The sequence below is a fragment of the Balaenoptera ricei genome, chromosome 3 (genome assembly GCF_028023285.1).
Source record: "Balaenoptera ricei isolate mBalRic1 chromosome 3, mBalRic1.hap2, whole genome shotgun sequence".
NCBI lineage: Eukaryota > Metazoa > Chordata > Mammalia > Artiodactyla > Balaenopteridae > Balaenoptera > Balaenoptera ricei.
Genome location: NC_082641.1, coordinates 134287668 through 134312727, shown reverse-complemented (window position 1 = coordinate 134312727; position 25060 = coordinate 134287668). Strand labels below are relative to the sequence as shown.

Below are 25060 nucleotides of genomic sequence, written 5' to 3'. Positions count from 1 at the left end.
GCAAGGATTCCTGTGCACCTAGACTTTAATGCTAATGGTTTCTAGGCTTTCTGACTTGACATGCGCCATGCACGGAGAGCAAGGAACCAACTAGTCCAAGGCCACCTGCCTTAGACTCTGATAACTCCAGCTAACCATCGCACAAATGGCCCACCTGTCATAAATGGTCTCTGAGAGGAAGCAGAAATACTTCCCAAATACTAGCACAAACAACCTAAAGTACAGTCTCTCCTAGTGGTGAAGCAGTAGAACCATCTCTGTGTACAAAGAATGGCTCATGAAATCGTTCTGGGCGTGAAGCCACACCTTCCATTTCTTGATCCCTTGTTACTTCCTAACAAAGCTGGATACTCCTGAGAAGACCTCAACAAGTGTACAGGTAGGTCTGCCCTGTGAACTGCCCTGAAAACACACTGCCCTGTCTAGAGATTACTTTTTTTTTTTGAAGAATCAAAGTTGAATGTTCAAAAATAAGTACTAGTGTCTCAAGCCCCAATCCCTAGAGAATACCAGAAGCCAGTTTTGCTGTATTTGGGCTGCTTAGGACCCCCTCGACGAGTTGATGGGGGGCCTCCAGAAATCTACCATTCTGGCTGTTACTTTCCCCTTTTCTTTTCTTGCCTTCTTCTGAGGAAGACTTCAGCTATTTCCATAGCAACTTATTTAAAATGTCCTAGATGATCACATTTTTGAGCAGCATATACATTTTTAGGACATATTTTTCATTCCTTTTGAACAATTACTCCAATAATAAAGAAAAAGCAATAATTTAAAAAATTTACTTCTCTAAAAATATGGTTATCATGCTTTGTACACAATAGCACATTTACTAGATAATATTCATTCCAGAATCACTGTCCAAACCAAACAAATAAATGGGGGTATATGGGCACATAAGACAGATGACACACAGTTTTAAAATAATTTTCAGATCCAGAATTGGTAAGTTGGGCTGAAAAGCAGTAAATCAATCCTTATATGGATACATGAAAATTAAATGCAAACTAGAAAACGAGCATGTGTTTAAAATAAATCAGGTTAGATTTAATCAGGCACTACAATGAATGGAAGTTGATTATATTCCTTTTGATTCCAAATTTCCACTTTATTGGGAAAATCTAGTAACCATTACAGCTTCTAGCTGAGGGACAAGAGGACAGACAGATGGCGACTGCCAAACAGGGAGGACTGGTAAAGAGGTAGAGGCAGGGGTACCTGATGATTAAACAAGACAACTACTAATTGGGGAACTGAGATTTTAGACATACTGTTTAGAAGAGATTTAGACTGGCAGATTCCAAAGATAATTGTTCACGAGCGTTTGTAACCTAGAACTTCTCTAAATGTTTAGTGCACCTAATCTGGCTCTAAAGAGTATATTTAAAATGCATTTTGAAACAAAATCAAATAAACAAAACAAAACAACTTCAACAGATGCCCCTTTGGGGATGCGTTGTTTTTAGGTGCGCATCCTTCCTTCGGTGCTGCCATATAAACCCCTCAGAAATTGCAGCAGAATTCCCTCTCATCGTGACCAGAAGAGGGTGGGGGCTGGGATGCGGGGGAGGGGGCAGCAAGGAAATACCCCTCTTCTTTTACTGAAGATACTCTTCTGAGCACTTCCATTGTCCCTTAGGAGGAAGGAACGGAACATGGAAAACAGTTCCTGAAGATATCACTGCTTTTTGATGATAACAAGATCATAACTGTGACACCTATGGAGATTACTCTCTGATATTATATAGCACCTACCTTGCTCATGAAACACTGAACTTTTACCAAGCTATGAAACAGGGTGAGTAAAAATCACTCATGGCACTTACACGTGTTAAAAGACTTTAAAATGCCTTCCCCAAATTCTTTTACTCAGTGCCCCTGTGAGGTAGGTGTCTGGTGGGAAAAAACTGAGGCACAGAGGGGTTAGTCTGCTCTCCTCTCACTACATGATGAGCCAGAGTCCCAGCTCCTTGAACTTGATTCACCCGCTTCACAGAAGGCTTATTTAAGTAACACGACAAATACAGCAGAGGAAGTTTTTCTTTTCAAATGTTTTAACTAGTTAGCTATTTATCATTCTCACTTTGAACCTAAGTTATCCAAAATAAAACCAAATAATGTATAAACTAACAAAACAAAAGGTCAACATTGCCTAACAGTCTGTGTCAAGATATAGCCTATTTTGCACTGGTGATTGGAAAAGCATATGGTTCAGGCAGAAGTAGTAGCAGGTGGTCTAGTGTTCCTGTTACTCAAGCCGGGCTGAGTAAAGTGTCCCTAACAGACACCACCGTTGTACTTCGTGAGAACCTCTTTGGCCTGACACAAGGGAGTAAAACTCCACCCCTGTTTCATGGAAACCATCCTAAAAGATACTCTAGACAGGGGCCAGCCCTGCCTGGAAAGAGTACTCTCAGCCACATGATGAGTGTATATTATTGAGTCCATGCAGAACTCTTTGAAGCCAGACATGAAGGTCACAGTCTCCTGACATAAAGCTCACAGGACAGGTCACACTATATACAGAGGGGCAATACAGAGGGTACATGCACTAGCACCATGCCACAGAAGTGAAAGAGAAGGACAAGAGCCTCTTATAGTCCCATCTGGTATACCATCTGCAGAAGCTACCTCTGGCAAGAGGAAGACCAAAAACAAGGTCCCATATTTCTTTCCATAAAGTGGAGAGGGATAAAAACACAGCATTCATTGCTAGATGCTTTGAGCATACCACCTACCCAAATTTCACTCTTACATAAATTGGTGGCCTTCTTGTATCTTATAGATATTAAAAGATAACAAATTACATTTCTTGATCAAGAGAGAATGGTGTAGAGCAAAATTCAAAGGTCAGTTACAAGATGTGGCTTCAGGGCTCAGAGTGATTTATACTGTTACTCTTAGAAACAAATTTATGAGTACTCAGGGCACTAGCTTTTAGAAATGGGATCATTCTTTTTGAGGTGGTTCTTTCCTTCACCGTGCTATAGTGTCTGTGGTGTGAATTCAATTCATACCATGCTCCCTAATTCAAATCTAGTATTTGGTTTGAGTGTCTGAAGTAGACCACGATACCAAATAAGATGCATGTACCTCTGTACAGCTTTTGCCTTTGATATTAATGCAAACATCCACCCACCCTCTCAAGGCCTGTTTCCCCTTCAGGGACCTCATCTCCCAGAGGGCCCGAGCCTGGCTCTATGCTCTGCACATGCCAGACCAGAGGGAATCATTCCAACTCACAGCTTCACTGGGATACTAGGATATAGCATAGCAGCGATTCATGCATTTTATTTCTAAAAACCAAAGCTCAAGTGAGGCCGAGCTGGTCACTGTGCAAGATGAACCAGCAGGACATTCTCGCCTCGAATGAAAATCTGATTTATGTGTCGAGTGAATACCTGCTGGTAATCCACTTTGGGCTTTCGCTTTTTCTTACGGGGCTGGCCCCTGGAAAGGGTGGTGGCCCTGGAAAAGGTACCTCCCGCACTCGACCCCTCTGTCTGTGTAGTCCTCCCTGACAGCTCTGACCTGGACTCCTCCCTTGCCGATGCCTGCAGGGAAGAAGGGACGGAGCGGGAACGCCTGCGTGAACCCCGGTCAGTGTCTCCTCTTCCCCACACTGAAGCCACCTTCCAGGTGGATGTCTGGGAGTATCTGGACAGAGTGGAGTCTTCAACTGCAGACTTGGAATCTGTTTCCTTCTTGGAGGAATCCTGCAGTTTTAGTCGATCAAAGAGCTATAAGGAAAGCAATGACAAGTATTAGCCTTCTCTTTAGCTTTCAACATCCCTCTTTCAATATGTAGAAGAAAGACTAGATTCCTTTATCATGCTCTGTGGACTGCTTGTTTTGCAATTTTTAAAAAGTTAGTAACGAATTTTCTATTTCTAGCCATAACTCAGATAAATCAATAAATATGTCAAGAGAAAAGGCACCCGCTTTTCCTATGGTATAAAACTGAAAGACTTTCAAACCTTGTAAGAGGTAACTTGTTGTTCAAACAATATGCAAGTAAGAAGCATGGACTCATTTTTGATTCGCTGGATGCATGGGAAGAGACTAATGAAGACCGTGGTCCAGGCACACCTGGTTGATAGCAATAGGGCTTTTCCACTTGGAAACCCTGGTCCCTGGGCTCAGTGATCTTAATTCCTAAGCTTGAAAGCATGTTGGGTACTCAGAAAGTCAGGGGAAACTGCCTACCCTAGTGAGAGTCAATGAAGAATCCCGTTCATATGCTTTGCCTAGAACAGGTTTTCGGTAGGTCTCATCCACATCAGTAAGTGCCTAGAGAAAAACAGACCAAAGGGGGGAAAATAAGGTAGCATTCAAATATTATTTTTATAGCTTTCAGGAAAAAATTTAAAAGGCAGAATAACATCTAATTATAGCAGAACTAACCTTAACAGGTGACTCAGCTCTTGGGCAGAAACAAATGGTAATACATGGCACTCTCTGAATAGGAATTCCAAGCGGCTATGACCATATAAGATGGGTTTCCCCTATGGTAAGGTGCCTTTACCAACGCAGGGTAGAGGTTCATAAATTTCAGGAAGTGTGAATATCTAGGATGTTTATTAAAATATAAATCTAAGGCTATCCTCCTAGAGATTCTTCATCCTGGGGTGAAGCCCAGGAACTTTCTATTTTAACCAAAAACCCGATGATTCTGATGCAGGACAGCCTCAGACCACACGTTAAGAAACACTACTCTACTGCTGCTTTTCCCTTTTCAGTCTGTATGTCTTATGACAGCAATTAATAGAGATTAACCAGGGTAACACATAGAATTGCTGGTGAATTCTTGTTGTGGAGAGATCAACCTCACAGGACAGCTGTTAGAATCAAATCAGATCAGGTGTGAGAAATTACTTTGAAAAGTGTGAATCACCCTACCAATATAAGCTGACAGTATTATGATTACCACCACTGTTATCAAATATATTCTTCTAAATCTTTTCCTTCAAAGGTAAAATTATAATAAAATATTTTCCCTACATTTTAGAGATGAGAAAACTGAGGCTCAGAGAAACTACTTGGCCTAGAGTCACACAGCTACCAAATGGTGAAGCTAGGATGCAAATCCAGGTTTTCTGATTCCATACAGCTTAAAACATGGTCTCCGAAGCCAGAAAGGATAAAGTCATGGTCCTTTCACTTACCAACAGTGTGATCTGGGACCAATCTTCCAAAATCGCTAGCCTCAATTTCTTCATTTGTGAAATAAAACAGTGATAGACCTACAACTCATTCATTGAGATATTATATATAAAGCCCTTAGTACAGTATCTGGCACATAGCAAGTGCTTAATAAGTATTAGCAACTATTATTATTATCAAAGTTATTTTAACTGCCTCATATTATAGTTGTGCTACAATATATCCCTTCTCTCCTACAAATGTTTAGTAAATAGACAGTAAGCCTCTAGAAGACTGAGGGCACGTGGTACACTCCTTCACAAGGAAACACTATGCAAAGTGTCTGGCTTATTAATATGTCTGCTTCCCCTCTATCCACATCTATCTTTCCAAAAGCTGTAGAGTAAAAGTTCCTTTCTGAAATTTCTGTACCTAGCACTGTGCCCAGCCAAAGTGGGAAGTCAGCAAATATTTTTAAATGAATGAAAAATAGTTGGTAGGAAATCAACATAAAATTACTGAAAGATGAAATAAGTAATTATTCCTTAAGGCTAGATTTCTCAACCCTGGCACTAATAACATTTTGGACCAGATAATTCTTTGTTGTTGGGCGGGGGGGCGGTGTTTTGTGTACTGTTGGATGTGCAGCAGCAGCCCTGGCCTCTACCCACTAGATGCCAGTAGTACCCCATCCCACAGTCGTGACAATCAAAACAAATGACATTGCCAAATGTCCCTGGGACGGAGGAATGGGCAAAATCACCCCAGGTGAAAGCCTCTGCCTTTGGGAAAAGCAATAAAAAGAACTTTTTTGTTGTTGCCCAAGAGAGTGCAAAGATTCTAGCTCCTCTGGGAAGTTATTCTGGAGGTTTTGCTGAATAAGGTCCTTGAGATATATGAAAAATTTAATCCCTAGAACGTTCTCCAGCCCCTTGAGAAAGGTTTAATTACCATATTCCAGAACTTGTCAAATGCAACAAGGAAGCCCGTACAGACGCCCCGAAGTCCCTTGAAAGTGCGGATGTGAACATTCACCTTCACCCCCTCCCGGATACAACGATGGAGTTCACCCAGAGGGCTGCCTTCGTGCACTGAAACAAGAAGAACAGTCAGCACAGCATGAACACCTGCTCTCATTCCCAGAATTAACAACCAAGACCACCCAACCATCTCCAGAAACACAAGGCAACATGGTGTAGTGCCAACCACACCACAGGAGCAGGAAGGCCCAGTGGGCAAAATGGCTAGCGTAGGCAACACACACTGAACAGAAACAAGATTCCTTGGAACATGGATAAACCAGCTGTATGGCTACCATCCAAATGTTTCACTACCTCTCTACCCTATTTCTATGATGTCACTGATTCTAAGAGGCACCATCATTTTAAAACTTTTTTGGGCAAAAAAGAAATACTATATTAAATGTGCGCATCAGCAGCTAGATTCTTCTCAGTTCTATGACCTGTTAAGACAACGTTTTTCAGGATAAATCTCATGAACCACATATCCAGCTTGAGCCTTCCAAAGAACAAAAACCCTCGTCATAGGTTTAAAGGAAATGAACCATGTAACTCATTTGCCCTGAAACACATGCAATCGTCTAAGAAAGAATGGCCTTTTGGCCTCCCCAGTCTGAGCTACTTCATGCACGCGCTCTCTGGGGCCACTAGTGTTTCAGTGTATATCATCTTTACACTAGGAGGAAGAGGCCTGGTTGTATTCCAAGCCTTGCTGGTGTAAAGGCACCTGCTGAGCATCTGACTCTTATGACATTGCTGATAAGCATCATATAAAAAGAGCAGTATGACAACTCATGGGAGGAATGCTGAGATTATAAACTGCAGCTTTTACTATGATGGACTCCTTTTTTCAGAGCTTGGGAGCAAGGCTGAATTTTATTTTTATTATTTCATGTTAACTTAGCCTTCAAAATATGCTGGCTATACAACATAAAACCTCCCTAAAGAAAACTGTGCGAGTACACGTGCACACACACACACACTTTCTCTCACAGTCACATTCACACTCACACATACACAGTCTCATCCTTCCCCCCAAGTTTGCAAGGCACAATTCTTTGGAAGTTATTGTCATTGATAGTAAACAAACAGAAAATCTCTGTTTTGTTCCTAGTGGCATAAAAGAGAACAAAAGTCTTGCACTTCAACTTGGATAACTAAGGTGGCTACTCTTAACCTCCTTACCCCTCACTCATGGATTGGCTTATAAATGATGGCAGTGATAAATTAACAAAAGAAGATATGCTTGGATTAAGTGACTTAGCAAATGAGAAGTAGGAGCTTGTCAGATTGAGGGTTCAGCAAGAAGGCACAGTTGGAGGCAGAGTGACAGAAAACAGTGGCCTTGGAAAGGAACATGAGAACCTTGGTCTGATCTTCATCACCAATCCCTCCTCCAGTCATCTTTTAAAATTCTTTGAACCTTTGACATATAAGGATGTATGTACATATATCTGGATATGTGTTATAGACAGTGTCAAATCAAGCATTGTAAACAACTTTTAGGTCATTATAACTAGTTGTGTGAACTTGGCGAGCAACTTTTTCTCTATAAGCCCAAATTTCCTCATTCATAAAATGGGGTTAGACTAGTTAACTTCTAGAGTCATGTAAGGAACAAGCCTTTATAATTCAATTTCTTAGAAACTGATCACAATGCCTGGATTACTCCATTTACCTATACACATTCACTCCCCTTCCTCACCATACATGTATATGTTCCACAAAGGGTGGAAAGACCACTCTTTTTCTAACTTGAAAGAAAATAGGGGCACCCTTTTCTCCCCATGCACCCCCAAATCAGAGAGAAAGGACAGGCATGTATCTTAACAACCGTCTCTTATTGTTATAAGATTATAAGATTCGTATTCTTATTCTTATAAGATTATAAGATTCTTATAAGATTAAATGGCAAACTCAGGTTTTCCACCCTCACATCTGTACTTTTCTTTTGATTATTTTTTCTTCCAAAGATTTAATAAGGTGTAATTCCAGGGAGTATTTCTCTCCTTATGTGATCAAAAATACAACACTAGCACCACCTATCAGAGCAAAACGCCAAGACAAAAATGAACTTCACATTCTGAATCAGAAGGCACATTCTGAATCTCTTTCCAGCAGTACTTGTGACAAACTCCAAAAGGATATGAGCCAGGCTTCTAGATATATATATAGATAGATACACACACACACACACACACACACACACACACACACATATATACACATACACATATGCCTTACCTCTGAAAAAGTTATTCTTCCAAATCCCGCTCTCCATTGCCATTGCTCTTGGGCCACACCCTTCCAAATCCAGGTCATTTTTAACCCCACTCTTTCTTTTCCCTGCTTGTAGCCAATACTAAGTCCAAACAATAGATTCTCAATAACTAAGACCTGCCCTTTCTTTTCTCTTTCCACAACCAACAATACAGTCCAGCGCCTCATCAGATGATTGGTTCACTTCAAGACTCTCCTAGCTCCCCTCCTCCACATCAGCAACAGCGTCGTCACCACTGTCACCAACATTATCACCACTTACTGAGCCCTCAGTATGGGCCAGGCCCTATGGTAAGTTTAACTCTATACACATTATTTAAGCCTCACGACTCAAACAGGTTTAAATAATTTGCTCAAAGTTCCTTACCTAGTAAACAGCTGAGCCAACAGTCAAAACTGGCAGGTTATATGCATTCTGACCTGGGGCTTTTAATTATGACAGTCTAAAACTAATAATAACCACAACAACAATCTACAACAATAAAAACAGTGACATTTAATACTCACTGAGAATGTCCCTACATGCTAGGCAACATTACAATTGTAAACCTTTAAACGTGTTAACTAATTTAAACTTCACAACTAGATTCTATTATTGTCCTCACTTCACTTATGAGGAAACTGAGGCCCCAAAGAGTTTAAGTAACTTGCTTACAGTAAAACAGCTGGAAAGTGGAGGAGCAAGTATTCAAACCTAGGCAGTCAAGCCCCTGAGCCTGTGCTCTACTCTACCTCCCCAAACACATTTTACTATTAGAAACTCAAGAATATACACCATGGTTCCCACTCTCTCTCATAACAAAGTCAAAGAAAAACTCTTTGACTGGTCTTCAAAACATTCTGGCTACCAATCTCTTTCTGGACCCAAATTCAGTTCTCATTGATCTGGACACAAACCACATATGCAGCACCCTCCACCCACCAAAACAAAAAGCAAGCAAGGAAACATTAGAATGTACTCTTCCTCTCCTGAGACTAGCATAATGGTTAAGCATATAGCCCCTGGACTGGGACAACCCAGGATCAGAGGCAAACTGACTAGTTTCGTGATGCTAGGCAAGTAGTTGAACTCAATGAGCATCAGTTTCCTCATCTATAGAAGTGTATCCAAGGGTAAAATGAGATGCAATGCATCCAAAGGGCTTAACACTGTGTATAGCACATACTGGCTCAATAATAGTAGCTATAATTAACAACAATAAAGTTACCACCTGACTTACAAAGGGGCATGAGGAAACTTTTTGGTGCGGATTTGTTCTGTATCTTGATTGTGGTGGTGATTTCACGACCATACACTTGTCAAAACTCACTTTAAAAGAGTGAATTTTGCTATGTGTAAATTACACCTCAATAGTCTGATTTTTAAATAATTGCTGTGATCTTCAACCATACCCTTCCTTAACTTCAAGACCTAAAGCTGACCTCATACATGAACTATTTCTTGAAAAAATCTAATCCTCACCCATGCTTCTGTACTTTTTTTGCTTTCTGAAGGTCATCAACTCTTTGTGCTATCTACTCATCTTTACCATGTACACCCAAGTGTTTCCAGTGGTGGGATTAAAATTTTCAGTGCCGAGGGCACATTCTGAGACTTTGATTCCAGGCATATATTTATCATGGGAAGTCAATAAAGTTGGCTTGGGCTTCCCTGGTGGCGCAGTGGTCGAGAATCTGCCTGCTAATGCAGGGGACGCGGGTTCGAGCCCTGGTCTGGGAGGATCACACATGCCGCAGAGTAGCTGGGCCCGTGAGCCACAATTACTGAGCCTGCGCGTCTAGAGCCTGTGCTCCGCAGCAAGAGAGGCCGCGATAGTGAGAGGCCCGCGCACCGCAATGAAGAGTGGCTCCCACTTGCCACAACTGGAGAAAGCCCTCGCACAGAAACGAAGACCCAAACACAGCCATAAATAAATAAATTAAAAAAATAAAAAAAATAAAGTTGGCTTTCACACACTTTCATACCAATAATACAGCAAAGTGCTCCACAGGTAAAGGCAAAACCACCCACCACATAGAAATATTTCTTTTCTCTTGAAAATCTTGGAAGCAAAGCAATGATTGGCAAAATGGAAATAAATGTTACAATCTGAGACTTGGAGTGCATTTCAAAGATCTGATAGTGGCAAAAAGTATGGGCAAAATAAGGTCCCCCAAACTGCTCTTAATTTAGGAACATGCATAATCTATCTTTGTGCCACTGCTGGGCAAGCAAACTGGAGTAAACCCTAGCTTAGGCGGGGATGCTCCGGCATAGTAAATCATCTGACAAAGGCACCCCTAACAGCACTCAGCTTTTCAGAATGTTTCTCTCTTAACAAACACATTTCTAGAAATGAAACAAAATACTCCTTTGCTTAGCACAACCCTCCATTCCAAAGGCAGTGATTTAATAATGCCAAGATTTAGCTATCAGGATACAGATGCTCTGAATGGCTAAGTAGGTCATTGTGTTCATGGGGCAGATGTCAGAACTGCTTGCCAGATGTAACCCTGAGCTGTTTTTATTCCATTTATACAAGACCTAACACACATTAGCAACCTCTGCTGTTTACAGCTTTACTCTAAGGATCTATTAGGAGGCTGCAAGAAATTCCCTTGTGCCATTTACACCTTCAGAACATAAAATAACCTGTGCATATGGTAGTATGAGTCTGACAGACACAGTCCTGCACTCAGCCTAGCAGAGTGGCTGTAAAATAGTGTCTATGCTTTACTGGCATTTTGCGCCTGCTGCATTCCAGGACTTGTGACTTGCTAATGTGAACATATGTATATCAACACCCTGCAGCCCTTCTCCTGCTTACAGCACTGAGAACGAGCTGTCACTTTATGTGCACGGGTTATGGGGTTATGTCTCTTGTGCTACCTGAACAGATTTCCTCACACTGCATCCCAATATCCCCAAATCTCAATGACCAAACACTCTCCCTCCCCTAATATTGGCTGTGCCCTCCCTCCCCCCACCGTGCGTGGTCCCAAGACCTCAACACCTCTGCAAACCCTCCCTGTGATGTCCCGTTTCCAGGCCCACCACCTCTCCAGACCCCCCTTCACTCCTGCAGATCCCTTCTGCAGGCTCCTCATCACCTCTGTAGGCAGTTCCGTGGACCCCATCACCTTTACGCACGTTATCCAAGCAGACACTCCCCATGGCTATTTATTACCTCTACAGCCTTACCACTCTTCCCCCGCAGCTCAGGCAGACCCCTCCTCACTCCTCAAGCTGACCCTCCCCACGGTCGCTGATTATCTCTTCAACCTTCACCAAGACCCTCCCCCGATACACGTAGCCCCGCGCCAAGCCGCTATCACCCCGCAAATGCCTCCAGGGCCGCCGCCTTCCCGACAGCCGGCCCAGCCCCAGCCCCGCCCGCCGGACTCACAGGGCATTCTCGTGAGCACGTTGCGCGGCGCCTTCCTGCTCCGACCCGGACCCCGCCGCCGCGCCCCGGCGGCCCCGTCCCCTTCCTCCTTGGCCACCATGAGGCGGCGGAGGCGCTGGATGCGCTCGGGGTCCGGGGCGGGGATGTCCGGGCGGCGGCGGGTCCTGCCCAAGGGGCCGGCGGCGGCGGTAGCGGGGCCCCCAGAGCCCGCGGCCGCGCCCCGCGCCCGTCCGCGCCCGCCGCCCCGGCACCCGGTCCTGAGGAAGCTCTCGTACTCGGCCAGGTTGTTGAAGCAGGGCGCGTTGGGGTAGGGGATGGGAGGCAGGCGAGGCGCGTACAGGGCCAGCAGTGGGTCGAAGCTGTCAGAGCTGACATCCAGCCGCGGGCTGGGCGGACGCGCAGGGCTGCCGGCGCGAGCCGACCTCGCCCCCCTCTCCCGCTCCTCCATGTTTGAAAGGCCCGCAAGCCGAGGCCGATGGGAAGAAGGAGCGGGGCCGCCAGAGGGCGGCACTGCGCAGCCGCAACGCGGGTCTCACTGCGCCGGCGCGGCCGCCGGGGGGCAGCATCTGCCCGCGCTCTGCGCCTCTGGGGGTGTGGCGAGCGGCTGCGACCAGGCGGGTCCCGGCAGCGCATCAGCGTTCGGGGAAGAGGTTAATGTGCTCTAACGCAGTGTTTCCCCCATCTATATCATTATCACTTTGGGTGTTTCCTAGTGGTGCGGATTCCCTGGGGGTGGAGCCCGGGACCGGCATCTTAACAAGCTCCCCAGGTGTTTCTCTGCTCTCTGGAACTGCGCTCTACTCTTAGCTTGCGCTGGCAGGAAGCAGTGGGGAGAGGGCAAGGAATGCCCTAGTTTGCTCTCATGCTGAGTGCCACTGGGGTTTAGCCTAGGTGGGCTCCAACTATTCAGCTTCTCTGGCTCTTTACATTCTCATCTGAGATATAGAAATGGTTGCCTACCTCACAGAATTGTCCAAAGAATGAAGAGATGCTGCATAGAGCGCATAATAAATGCTCTGTGAATGTTAACTAATACTGGTTAAGTGTACAATGAAACGGAAGGATGATGGGTGGACCCTGGTACTGCATTTCCTACACCCTCTGCAAAAAGAAATTTACGCATACACCAGAAAGACGCCTAGTATTAAGGCAAATTCACTATCACTGATCTTGTAAGCATTGCTAAGCACCTGGAGGAAATGAGGATGCTGCAGTTGGAGGACAAGATAATGGAAGATTCTCAAAACCTGGTTGTACTTTGGAGCCTCCGTTCAGTGGAACATTTTTTGTTTTTTTGATATTAAAATAATAATCTACTCTACACCAAAGGCCCAGATATTACCCCCTCATCCAGCAGAGCCAAGATGTTTCCAGTCACCTACAGGCCACACAAATCACTTTCCTAATTGCCACCACTCTCCCAAACTGCTATCAACTGGTATTAATTCTATACTAGTTGCTTTTGTGTATATTTTAAAGTTTCCTTAAAACCTGGAAAGGAAGCCCGAGAGAATACTATTATTCTCTTAGAGAGCAGGATGAAAATATACAGCTGTGAAGTATACTTTAGAATACATGATGCAAAATAAAAAAGATAACATAAAAAAGCTACCAACAATGCTTCTGATAGCACTACATAACTCAATAGGTAAACCCGGGTTATTCCTTTGCTCAAAACCCCTGCCCCAACACAAACCTCAAACCTGCAAACTGCTGGCAATTCAACGAGCAAGTGCACATCCCCGTTTTATAACAAAATCAAGTGATAGCCTTTGTGGTATCACATAGCACCCACAGAAAACACAAAACTTCCATGGGTAGTTTTCTTGAAAATTTGTACTAATACCTACTTATATTTGTTTTGATATAAAATGCTATAATTTACTTACAATTAAGTTAAACTTGCCAATCAAGAGCTACATTCTTATTGTCTTACTTGGCCTATCACAGTGTACTAGCCTAGGTATATCATATTTGGGCCTTATTACACAAAGTGTGGTACATTGACCATTATCCACCAAAAGCCTTTGAACCCCAAAATCTTCATGGGGAAAGCTTAGAACTGGCATTTTAAATGAGTATTTCAAGTAAATTTGTTGCATCCAGAAGTCTGTGAACCACCACTGTGATGAAGGGATGTGAGCCTGGCTTATGTAAAGACATACACACATGAAAGTCCAACTCATATACTTCATTTGTATGAAAAAAACAAATGAAAAATTAGGCCAAGGGAGTTGAAACCTTTATTTTTTTCTCTCAAAGAAATTTTATCAATTACCAAACATGAGCCATGTCTCCTATTCCCATGAAGTGAAGAGAACAGGAAGGGAAAAAAAGGCATCGACAGATGGGGTGTCAATTGGTGAGGGATGAGACCAGCCGTTGCCCTTTCAAAAATACATTTGCTTCTTGGCTGTAATTTCTACAGTGCAAGACCAGGCACTGGGATGTGGGCTGTCTCTTAATTAATTCTTTATAGAGCCAAATTAATCTTCTTCCTCTAAAACATGAAATGAGGACAAGAGGAGATGTGAGTTCTCTACAACCTATCCCCACTGCCTCCCCCCTTCAGAGGCCAACGGCTTGGCAACGTGCAGTTCCTGCTGCTCCTCACCCAACGCCACTGGCCCGTCGGCAGGTAGAACTATTAGGACTCCTCTGCCACCTGCTCCCTGTGACCCCAAGATGAGTGTTGGTCCCTCTGTTCTCCAACTCAAATGTCACTGTTCTGATTATACAGAGGCTACCTGAGAATCTTTTTCAGGAAGTCCACAGGAAGGTGACTTTCAAAACTGAAGTGTCTAGAGGACAGAGAGTAAATGTTTCTTCCTCCTCGTTCATTCATTCTCATGTTTTCTTTCTCCCACATGAACAGGTAATTCTCTTTCTTCTTAGAAAGACGTTAAGTGGCCTTGTAATCACTGCCCCTGGCAAGATGATCATGATGAGCAGGCTGCCAACTCCACAAAATCAATCTAGGGAATGTTTACACAAGGACATCCAAACTACAACTCATTTGTTCAGCTCAAGTTGCCAATCTGGAGATTGGCACAAAGCCCTCAGTTTGCCCTGGAATTCCTAAATTCAGAGGCATTGGGCAGGCATCAACCCATATTAACTCCAGGTCTGCCAAAGATGAATGCAAGGAGATAAGTGGGAAAGGTGACCACGGTCACTGGATTCTGTGGTTAAGAACAAGTGGGCGAGAGTAAAGTCTGGGCTCATCTTCTATCACAGGTGAAAAGAGCTTGACAAGTTTTTATAAGACTTATGCCACAATCTAAAAATGATTCATTCTGCAAGGCATAAAATAGTTCTTGCTTTATAAAAAATAGTACCACGATTTTTTAAAAACTGCACTTCTACCAAAGGAACCATGTTTCAACACTGAAAAATAGGTGTTCCACTTAAAGCAGAACAAGATACACCACCCACATCCATCCCTTCTTTCTCTGTTCCCCTCCCAACCAGAGTCATGTCACTCCCAGGACACTGTTCTGCATGGCACAGATGCTAGGGCCACCTAAGACCAGGAGACTATGGGGACCCTGCATGGTCAAGCACACCAGTACTGAAAAGCAAAGGGTCAGCTGTCTTCATCTAAGATTTCTGGATGTTCCTTCCAGAAAGCGTCCCCAATGATATCGCAGTGTAAGGGCACCGCCTTAGTCCTGGTCCGGGTCACCACCATCTTTTTTCCTTCCATTTCTGCTGGCAGCCTAACTTCTTTTGTCGTGACTTCATCCACCTATAGGTAAAGTTAAAATATTGACACATTAACTAGAGAGTAGGTTTGGGAGAGAAGAGGGAGAAGTGGGGGAAGTTTACTTTTTTACTTTATATACTTCTGACAAATACATATTTTCAGGTATATATATATATATATATGAACATATATATACATATATATATATATATGAGATATATGTATATCTCTCACCATACATGAATTTCTTTACAACTAAAATACTTTTTAAAAAAGTTATGTTGCTATATTTTGAAAGGAGACCTTAGGAACAAAGAAGGGATTCTATGTTCCTTGTTAGCAATAACCATAAAATTAAAGACATTTCTGCTCTCCCACCTGCATTAAGAAGGATCCGAGTCTGTGCCAAACAAATGTTTTAAAAATACTAATAAAAGAGCTGAAGCTGCCAGTGGGATACCTAATACCCCTTAATACTTGAAAACATTCATTTCAGAAAAAAATACTTTAGACAGAAGGAAATAAATTTAGAGACTTCATTATGCCCAGGAGCTGGATCAGAGCAAAAATATTGGTAGAATTAAGGATATAGATGAATGCATGGACAGAATATTAAGTTAAGTATGAATGTCTAGGGAAGCCCTCAAACATTCTGCAAGGGACAGAACCCTCACATATAACATCAGTTCCTCATATTATAGTTCTCATGGGATGGATGGACCATTTAATGGAATTATCCAGTGTGGGAGAAATTATTTTTTTAAATGTTATCTGAATGCAAATATTCTCATATCTGCACATCTGCACTATACCTGTTTAAAGGGGTTTGATTAGATTTGGGGAGAGCTTATGACATAGAAAAATAAGTGTAATAATTCTAAAATTCTGTGATTCTACTTACAGAATGGGGGAGTCCAGATCACAATGTTCACTGACAAACTGACAAAACGAGCATCCATAATAATAATCTATAGCATCTCGTTTTGGAAAGGGTCTAATTTGTGCTAGTGACTGGAGTCCCATCAGCATACAGGCAGCAGGGAAGACAAAGCCTGGGATGGGCACAGGCTTTCCTTCTGACCTCCGTTTTTCCTCAGACATAACAGCATTACCTTCTGCCATATCAACACAGTTCCCTTCCTATACAACAGTGGCTCATTATTGTAGTTGATGTTGAATTCGGAAAATAAAATCTCATTCTTGTCTGCTGTAAGAGTTCCCTGAAGAAATAAAAACAGATATAAAAAGCTTTGTAGGTCTTTTCTCTCCCCTAACCCCACCTATCCATTCCACTCTCTATCTAAACTTCCACAACAAATCAAGAAGTGGAAGCATTTCATCAAACATCATATAGGTGTTAATGAATTTTCATTTTAAAAGCAGTTCAAATCTTATTTAAATATCAAAATTCATAAAATTCTCTTTTGTAGCAAATAACTGGCTTTACAAGTCACTACTGTGATGGGGTGAGAGGAACTAATAGTAAGAGTACCGATTCTGTACTAGATAGCTTTTGTATTATTTGACCCTCATAACCATCTCCATTTTAGAGATGAGAGCTCTGAAGCTTAGAAATATAAATTTTCCGAGGCCAAAAGTGCTCTTATTCGTATAAGAATCAAAATCTGATCTCAGCACTTCCAAACTCTGGCTAGATCTACCAGTCTTCCTATTATTGCTACATATGCAACTTTATCATTATTGTTAATAATGACAACCATTTACTGCGTCATTATAACGTCCCAGGCATTGTATTAGGAGCTAATACAACACATCATCTCATTTCACGGTTAGTTTTCCTACAAGTAGCATGGTCATCTAATAATACAAGCCAGTATTTATTAAGTACTTACAGTGTGCTCTCTACTAGCCTTTATGTGTTTTACATGCATCATGCCACTTAATTCTCACCAGAAATCTATGAGGTAGGAACTACTATTTTCTACATTTTACCTATTAAAAACTAAGGCAGAGAGGATAAAATTAAACAAAAGCCTCTGAGTACAATTATTTGACCCCCCGAGCCTGAACTCCTAATGATACACAGGAGTCCTAACCCCAAGAAACTCCAGGTCCCCAGCAGGGACTGACAATCATGAAGCAGCCAGGTGGGGCTGACAAAAAAAGAAGAGCAAGTGCCCTTTATAGGGGGCAGCCTATACACAGCTCCAGCTAAGCATTACCATGTGGGAGTGTAGAGCCATTAATTCCATTTTCCAGCTGAGGACACTGAGGCTCAGGGAGTAGTAACAACTTATCCACAGTCACAAAGCAAGCAAGCAGCAGACCTGCTACGAGTATGATCTTTATATCTTTTCAAAACAAAACTGTAGGGCTTCCCTGGTGGTGCAGTGGTTGAGAGTCTGCCTGCCAATGCAGGGGACACGGGTTCGAGCCCTGGTCTGGGAGGATCCCACATGCCGCGGAGCAACTGGGCCCGTGAGCCACAATTGCTGAGCCTGCGCGTCTGGAGCCTGTGCTCCGCAACAAGAGAGGCCGCGACGGTGAGAGGCCCACGCACCGCGATGAAGAGCGGCCCCCGCTTGCCACAACTAGAGAAAGCCCTCGCGCAGAAGCGAAGACCCAACACAGCCATAAATAAAAATAAATAAATAAATTAAAAAAAAAAAAAAAAACCAAAACTGTAAAAATTTAAGAGCTTAAAAAGAAGGCCAAGTGTCATGAGAGAGCATAAACTGTCCCCCCGTAAGTATTAATGCAGTAAGATCTTTATACCTGTAATCTCTCTTGGGCTTGTATTGGTGTTAATCCAGACTGCTGTACTAGTGCCCAGAAAACTGTATTATAAAGATTATTGATGTGACCTGTAAAGAAAACATAGTGGCACTGTGTATGCACATAGAATCTTTATTCAATATTCACCCTTCAAAGAGTACTGGAACCCCACCTCTCTCCTCTTTAAAGAGACTGCAGAGACATATAATTACTTGTGCAAAGCCATACACAGGGAACACAGAGGGAAGTGGTCAAGCAGAAAAAACTTATTTCCTAACAGTTTTATCCTGTCATTTCAGTTGTGCTTTACACAAATCTGTTAACTTGTGCATTAAGCTAAGGAATACTTTCCAGGTTACTTGATTTATATTATTCCCACCTCTCTTCCAGCTCTCCCGGCAAAATCAAGACACACCAAATGAATAAAAGTCTCACAAACATTTCATCATAGTCATGTAAGGAAGGGTCACAACTTGAATATCCACTGAAGCCAGCACAAACATAGATGTGTAAAGCAGAGTTCCCAAGGGAACAACAGGGAATGGTAGAGGCTGAGGCACACTGGCTCCTATGTGCATGAATGTGTGCTTGCGTGTGTGTGTTTGTGTGTGTGTCTGTGTGTATAAAGGCAGCAGTCACTACGCAGGTTCTGACCAATACTAAGTGGGGATATAGACCTAGTATTGCCAGATCATCTGATTTTTCCAAAAAGAAAAAAAAGCTGGAAATAGGTAGTATTTACATACAACCTGCCAATTTTTCAAGTATTTTCAACTAATTTTTAAAACTTGAAATACTGCATTCCAAACAAAATACATGGGCCAAAAATGTATCAGATCATCACCTCTAATATAAGGAATCAGTAGTTTAACTACATCTGTTTATTTGGTTTCACTTACAATCTGCTTGCCGCCAGCTGAGATAGTCCTTTAAGGTCTGGTTGCTAGGATACACCACGACTCTTCCATCAAAGCCTGGGGGATACCGAAGGGGCTGGTCCTCAAAGTAATCCCGCCAGTAAAACACATAGCTGGAGGCGAACTGGGAGACCACGTGAGTCATAAACTTACTTTCAAAAGGCACAGTGGGTGGAGCAAGAAAAGAGAAAATACATGATATTAATTCAACACCATGACAGGGTCTGTGGGTGTAACAGAGAGATAACACAAACTGTCCAGCAAGCCAAGAGATAAGATGCAATGGGTCGAGAAAAACTATTTTAGTATTTCAGTTATATATTTAAAATGCAGCCTGTCTCTCCTTCTAGTCCTATAAGTAATTTACTAACGTCAAATGTTCTTCCATAGCATGTGACGTGAATTTATGGTTCAAGAGGTTTTTTTTCAGGTCTTGGAAGGAGGGGAACCATTGTTTTAAAAACATCCCAATTCATTACATGATCTGTCTCCTGTGAGAATTTCAATATACTGCCAAATCAAATATCAGATTTGTCTAATTTGTACTCAGATCCTCCTTAACTAAAAGTTTAGTTTCTGTTTCTAGTCTTAATGTTCAATGCCAGATCAGTCTAGAAGCTAAGGTGATGGGGAATAGAGAGAAAAAATTAAAGAGGTATACAGAATGCTCAGGTATCAGATGGAAGTACAACAGTCTAACCTGTTATATACATACATTCTGCAGTTGCAAATACTACAGTCTGTAAGTCTGTGATTAAGATAAGCAGACGCCAAATGCTGGTAGGAAATATTCTGAAGGAGCTAGGCCACAAAATTACCTGGCTCTTCTTTTAAACCAATTGCTTTTCCGCTTGAACACAAAGCTGTACTCATCACTCTGTCCATACGCAATCACAATATCCTCCAGTTCTTCCATTACGGTTTGGGCACATTTAGTCATTAGATGGAGAGCACGGCTGTCATTAGGTTTTGTAAAGTTGTGCTTCTCAGCAAACCTTCATAAGGGAAAAAGAAGAGGGAAAAGGGCATGGGTGGAAGAGAACTTGTCATTAATACCACAGATCAAAGAGGCTGTTCAAAGAGGAAGATACTGTAATAGTGCTGGGGGTCCAGACATTCCAGTAGCCACAACCTGATCCATTTCGTTAAGAACTCTAGTTTTTCTTGCTCTAACCAACTGAGAAAAAGGAACATAAATACTAAGCCTCCATTCCCTTTTCAGTGAAATGGGGATTAAGTTACTTCATAGGATTCTCCTGAAGATTAGAGGGAGATAACAAATGTAACTATGCCTGGCTCCTTGGAAGTGCTCAATAAATATTAACTACAATAATCATTACTAAAGTAACACTTTTTAAGACTTAAATTCCCATCTTTGTGCTACACTTCTTTCTTTTTTTCTGACTTTTCCCCTCCTGAATCCAGTCCATGTGTCCTGCTACTTAATAATGAAACAACATACTCTACAGTGTTGCCCACAGCAAGGCCAAAACGGGCCGCTGAACAGTCAGCCCTCAAAGATACCTACCAAAATAGCTTGTCAATTTGTTGAAGAGCTGAAATAATGGGCCCGAGAGTGACTTTTTCCACCACAGTCTTGCTAATGTACACCCCAAGCCAGCTCCTCACCAGGGGAGCACCGTGTCTCGTTTACCCCGCCTAGCTCGCGTTCAAGCCGGTTGTAGCCAGCACACAGGGTGCTCAGTGCCGCGCGCTCACTGGCTGCCGAGTTACCCCGATAACCATGAGCTAGGGGCTGCGACAAATGTGTCGCATTCTCTGGAAGCACTGGCGAACCACGCAGCCCTGAGCCCAGCTCGCTCACCGATGGAAATTCCTGCCGTCCAGCCGCACCACCACCCAGCAGTGGGCAAGGCATGTGTCGTCAGCCTCGAAGTCCCGCACGTACTCGAACTTGCTTTTTGCCATTGCCGCTCCCAATTTCAAGCACCGTCTCAGAGGGACGGAAGTGGCAGCCAAGCAACCGCGAACTTTCACGGCGCCGGCAGCCCACATTTCCCCCACGGAAATGAAAGCACCAGAGAGCTCCGCCTCGGAAGTTCCTGTGTCTTCTCAGGGTCGCTCTAGCCGTAGTGGAAGCCAGCATCTCTCTCGCCTCTCCTTGTAGTTCTTCGTGGACTTCCGGGACTGGAAGGAGGGTTCCATTCTTTCAGCACTGCTCATGGTTGCTCGCCGGTCTCCTAACGTCCTGCAACAAATCATTCTCACGAAATTTAAAAAAATTCATTTCTGGCCAAGTTTGAAGGTTTGTGATTTTTTTTTCTTTCCAAATAGCATTTGTTAATTTGTTGTAGAAAATGTGGGATATATCGAAAAATATAATTAACAAAATTAACACTTCATGTCTCCCCTCTCCCTGTCAAAGCACTGTGGATGGTTCCTTATGGTCTCTTTTTGTATATGTATGTTTACACAGGGAATACACAAAATTGGAATCAGACACCTGTACAATTTTTATATTGTTTCCACTCACCTCGAGTATTTGCCAACGTCATTAAATATTTCAAAGAGTGACTTAAAATAAATTAATTAATTAAAAGGACTCATTCTAACATACGTAGTACTAAATTAAGTCATTCAACTTTTTCACAAAGACTCAGTGCTTGAGATCTTGTTGCTGGTAGATACTAGTAACAGTAAAACCCTAATATTTGTACGATGCTGTATGATTTATAAGGCTCTTTTGAATTCATTACCGTCATATATATATCCCTCAAGAAAATATCATTCAAACAATATAAAAGGATATATGGTGAAAAGTAAATCTCTCACTGACTCCTAACTCCCTACTTTAAGCAATCACTGTTACCAGTTTCTTGCATATCCATTCAGGGAGAGATATAGAAATAGAGACAGAGATGAACATAGAGATAGAGATGTGTTTTGTTTTGGGGCAAATTATGCTCAGAGACTGAGACTGTCTTTGCTAATATTTTATTTACTATAGGTTCACTGTGGGAATTATAATTTCACAAGCCAATAGCACACTGGATATGTCTCTTAATAAGCCAATAAAGAAATAACATACTCCAGATGATAGATTGCTTACACTATTGTTCCAGGCAAGGGGAGATAAGAGAAAGTACAAATTCAGTTGAGGTGTATCTTTCCTATGCTGTTGGTTCTCAGGAGAGTTGGCTTGGCCAACCACAAGTTGATGTCCAGATGCCAGCTAAACGAAAGCGTAATGTCCCCTGTTGCTAGAGTATGTTGTTAGGGAATGAAGCCTGGTGTTGAGGTGCAAGATGATCTTTGCTGGGTCCCTGCACAGCTTTCACCAGTGCTGGTAAAAGAGTCACTTTTACCAGCAGAAGCTTATGCTCCAAGGGTCTTCAGAGAGCTGTTAGGTCAGCAAAGAGTCACCTTGCCCAGGTCAAAACTCTCAGATAGTCCTCACAAACTCCTCACCACAGTTGCTTCTTAGTCTGTTTTTATTGATAAGCCCCCAGTGGGGCCCCTCAGCAGTTGAGCTGCTGGGTGCTTATCGATGACAACAGATGAGATAATGACATCCTGACACAACTTACTTCATTCTTATAGCAAAACAACTTTATTTCTTTACTTTTTTTTTTTAAAAGAAAGATTCTTAGATTTATTTATTTATTTATGGCTGTGTTGGGTCTTTGTTGCTGCGCGTGGGCTTTCTTTAGTTGCGGCGAGCCGGGGCTGCTCTTTGTTACGGTGCACAGCCTTCCCACTGCAGTGGCTTCTCTTGTTGCGGAGCATGGGCTCTAGGCACGCGGGCTCAGTAGTTGTGGCTCGTGGTCTCTAGAGCGTAGGCTCAGTAGTTGTGGCGCACAGGCTTAGCTGCTCCACAGCATGTGGGATCTTCCCGGACCAGGGCTCAAACCCGTGTCCCTTGCATTGGCAGGCGGATTCTTAACCACTGCGCCACCAGGGAAGCCCAAAACAACTTTATTTCTAAAAACAACTTTTTTTTTGCCTTTGCCATAAACAAGTGGATTAAAACAACTTCACTTTAGTCATAAACAAGTGGATCTGAAATCATATCAAACCACTTGGAGGTTTCTGGAGCAGCCTAGCCCAGTAGATGAGAAGGAGCAGTGTTGTGGAGTAGCTGAGGAAAGGATGGGGATACCTCACTGCAGTCCCCCTCAGCTTTGGGGGCCTAGAAAAGATCATTATCATTATCAGTCCCATAAGAAGGATCTCAGAGGTTGGTGGGGGGCAGGAGCTGGGAGTTGCCTCTGGGGCCACTGGGCAAGTACAGTCACCCCTCCTGGAGAGGATATGGAGACAGACAGAGCTAGAAGGGCCAAAGGGAGCTATGGCTGCTTCTCTTCAAGGGATCCTTGGAGGATCAGGCTGGTGCTAAAAAAATGGCCCCAGGCACCATGCCAACCCAGGAAGAGAGGACTTCGCACCACCCAGCCAATTACGTAGAAGGCCTCTGCCTTGTCTACACCCTAGTTCAGCCCTCAATGGGAATTAAGCCTTGAAAAGAGGGGAGTGATGCAGAGAATCTCAGAACCAGAATGTGCCTCCCACCTCCTTCCAGGTTGTTGGAGTGGGAGCAGAGTGAAAGAGCAGACCCTGGACCTCCCACTCCAAGCCGTTTCAAGTAAGAGGCCTGGCCTGCACTGGGGCTTTGAGGGAGGGGACACTTTTCACAAAAAGACAAATACTGTATGATTCTGGAAACTTGATGAGGTGCTTAGAGAAGTCAAATTCCTACAGACAGAAAGTGGAATGATGGTTGCTAGGGGATGGGGGCAGTGGGGGAAGGGGAGTTGTTGATGAGTATAGAATTTCTATTTTGTAAGATGAAAAGAGTCCTGGGGAATGGGTGCAGAATAATGTGAATATACTTAACAGCACTGAACTGTACTTAAAAATGGTTAAACTGGTACATTTTTTGTTATGTGTATTTTACCAAAATTAAAAGTTAAAAAAAAATTCTGCACATAGATATTTATGACCTAACTGCATGCTGACCTCTATTTTTCAAAAATTCTGTTACTTAGAAGATCATATACTCACTAAAACAGAAAGAAAAGTTGCCTTTGGTATGGAAGTCATGTTTCAGTTTGTCTTCCCTGATGCTGACTCATTTCATTTATACTAAGAACTGTATTATGTAAATGAAATTTAGGGTGGAGGCAGGTAAGAAGGAATAATTTGTCTCTAAAGTCTCCTTCCCTGCTCTGAACCACTGTAATCAAATTTCTGGCTGGGAGTAATGCATATGCTTCCAGGAACGAACTGCCTAGTTCTGTCACAGTTTTGAGGCAGAGAGAAGCATTAGGACATACTAGGACATACACAGGTATAAAATTTAGAACTATTATTCTAGAGTAAATTAATGATTACATATCTTGTAATTGCCATAATACATTTATTCTGAATTTTTGAGACATAGCTTGCATAGGTCAGAGTGAATGGATTTTATTTCTGAATAGTCATTGATTGTGTGTCCTTAAAGGGACATGCTTAGTCAACTACCCATTCTTTCTCTACTTAGCAGCAGTTCTGTAAGTCATGAGGACGTGGTCACTGGAGGGCTTGGAAAAAAATATTAGGAGAGAGACTTCCCTGGTGGTCCAGTGGTTAAGAATCTGCCTTCCAATGCAGGGGACGCAGGTTCGATCCCTGGTCAGGGAACTAACATCCCCCATGCCGCAGGCGGGGTAACTAAGCCCATGTACGGCAACTTCTGAGCCCGCGTGCAACTAAGATCCGACGCAGTCAAATAAATAAATAAGTAAATATTTTTTTTAAAATTAGGAGAACAGAAAGGGGAAATTAGATGTATGTTTCCTAGTCCACTTGACCTTGTTCCACTTAATCTCATGAATTTACTCATTCATTGAACAAATGTTTCTTAATTTCCTACTA

General features: G+C 42.7%; 2 protein-coding genes across 4 annotated transcripts; both read right to left on the bottom strand.

Annotated features, from left to right (window-relative positions):
- Nucleotides 1-861: 861 nt before the first annotated feature.
- Nucleotides 862-12278, bottom strand: LSM11 (LSM11, U7 small nuclear RNA associated). Its single transcript, XM_059919589.1, has 4 exons — nucleotides 11825-12278; nucleotides 6091-6230; nucleotides 4204-4287; nucleotides 862-3737 (listed from the first exon to the last, which is right to left on the bottom strand). The coding sequence occupies exons 1-4, from the start codon at nucleotides 12270-12272 to the stop codon at nucleotides 3327-3329; spliced, it is 1083 nt and encodes a 360-aa protein (XP_059775572.1). The 5' UTR covers nucleotides 12273-12278; the 3' UTR covers nucleotides 862-3326.
- A 1766-nt stretch (nucleotides 12279-14044) lies between these two features.
- THG1L (tRNA-histidine guanylyltransferase 1 like) lies at nucleotides 14045-21201 on the bottom strand. 3 transcript variants are annotated; one of them, XM_059919585.1, is made up of 6 exons: nucleotides 21009-21201; nucleotides 20002-20178; nucleotides 19166-19335; nucleotides 18267-18355; nucleotides 16643-16750; nucleotides 14045-15572 (listed from the first exon to the last, which is right to left on the bottom strand). In XM_059919585.1, the coding sequence occupies exons 1-6, from the start codon at nucleotides 21197-21199 to the stop codon at nucleotides 15411-15413; spliced, it is 897 nt and encodes a 298-aa protein (XP_059775568.1). In that variant the 5' UTR covers nucleotides 21200-21201; the 3' UTR covers nucleotides 14045-15410. The 3 variants fall into 3 exon arrangements, with proteins under 3 accessions (XP_059775568.1, XP_059775569.1, XP_059775570.1); XM_059919586.1 differs by lacking the exon at nucleotides 16643-16750; XM_059919587.1 differs by lacking the exon at nucleotides 21009-21201 and having other exon boundaries at nucleotides 19166-19240; nucleotides 20002-20068.
- Between the last annotated feature and the right edge of the window lie 3859 nt (nucleotides 21202-25060).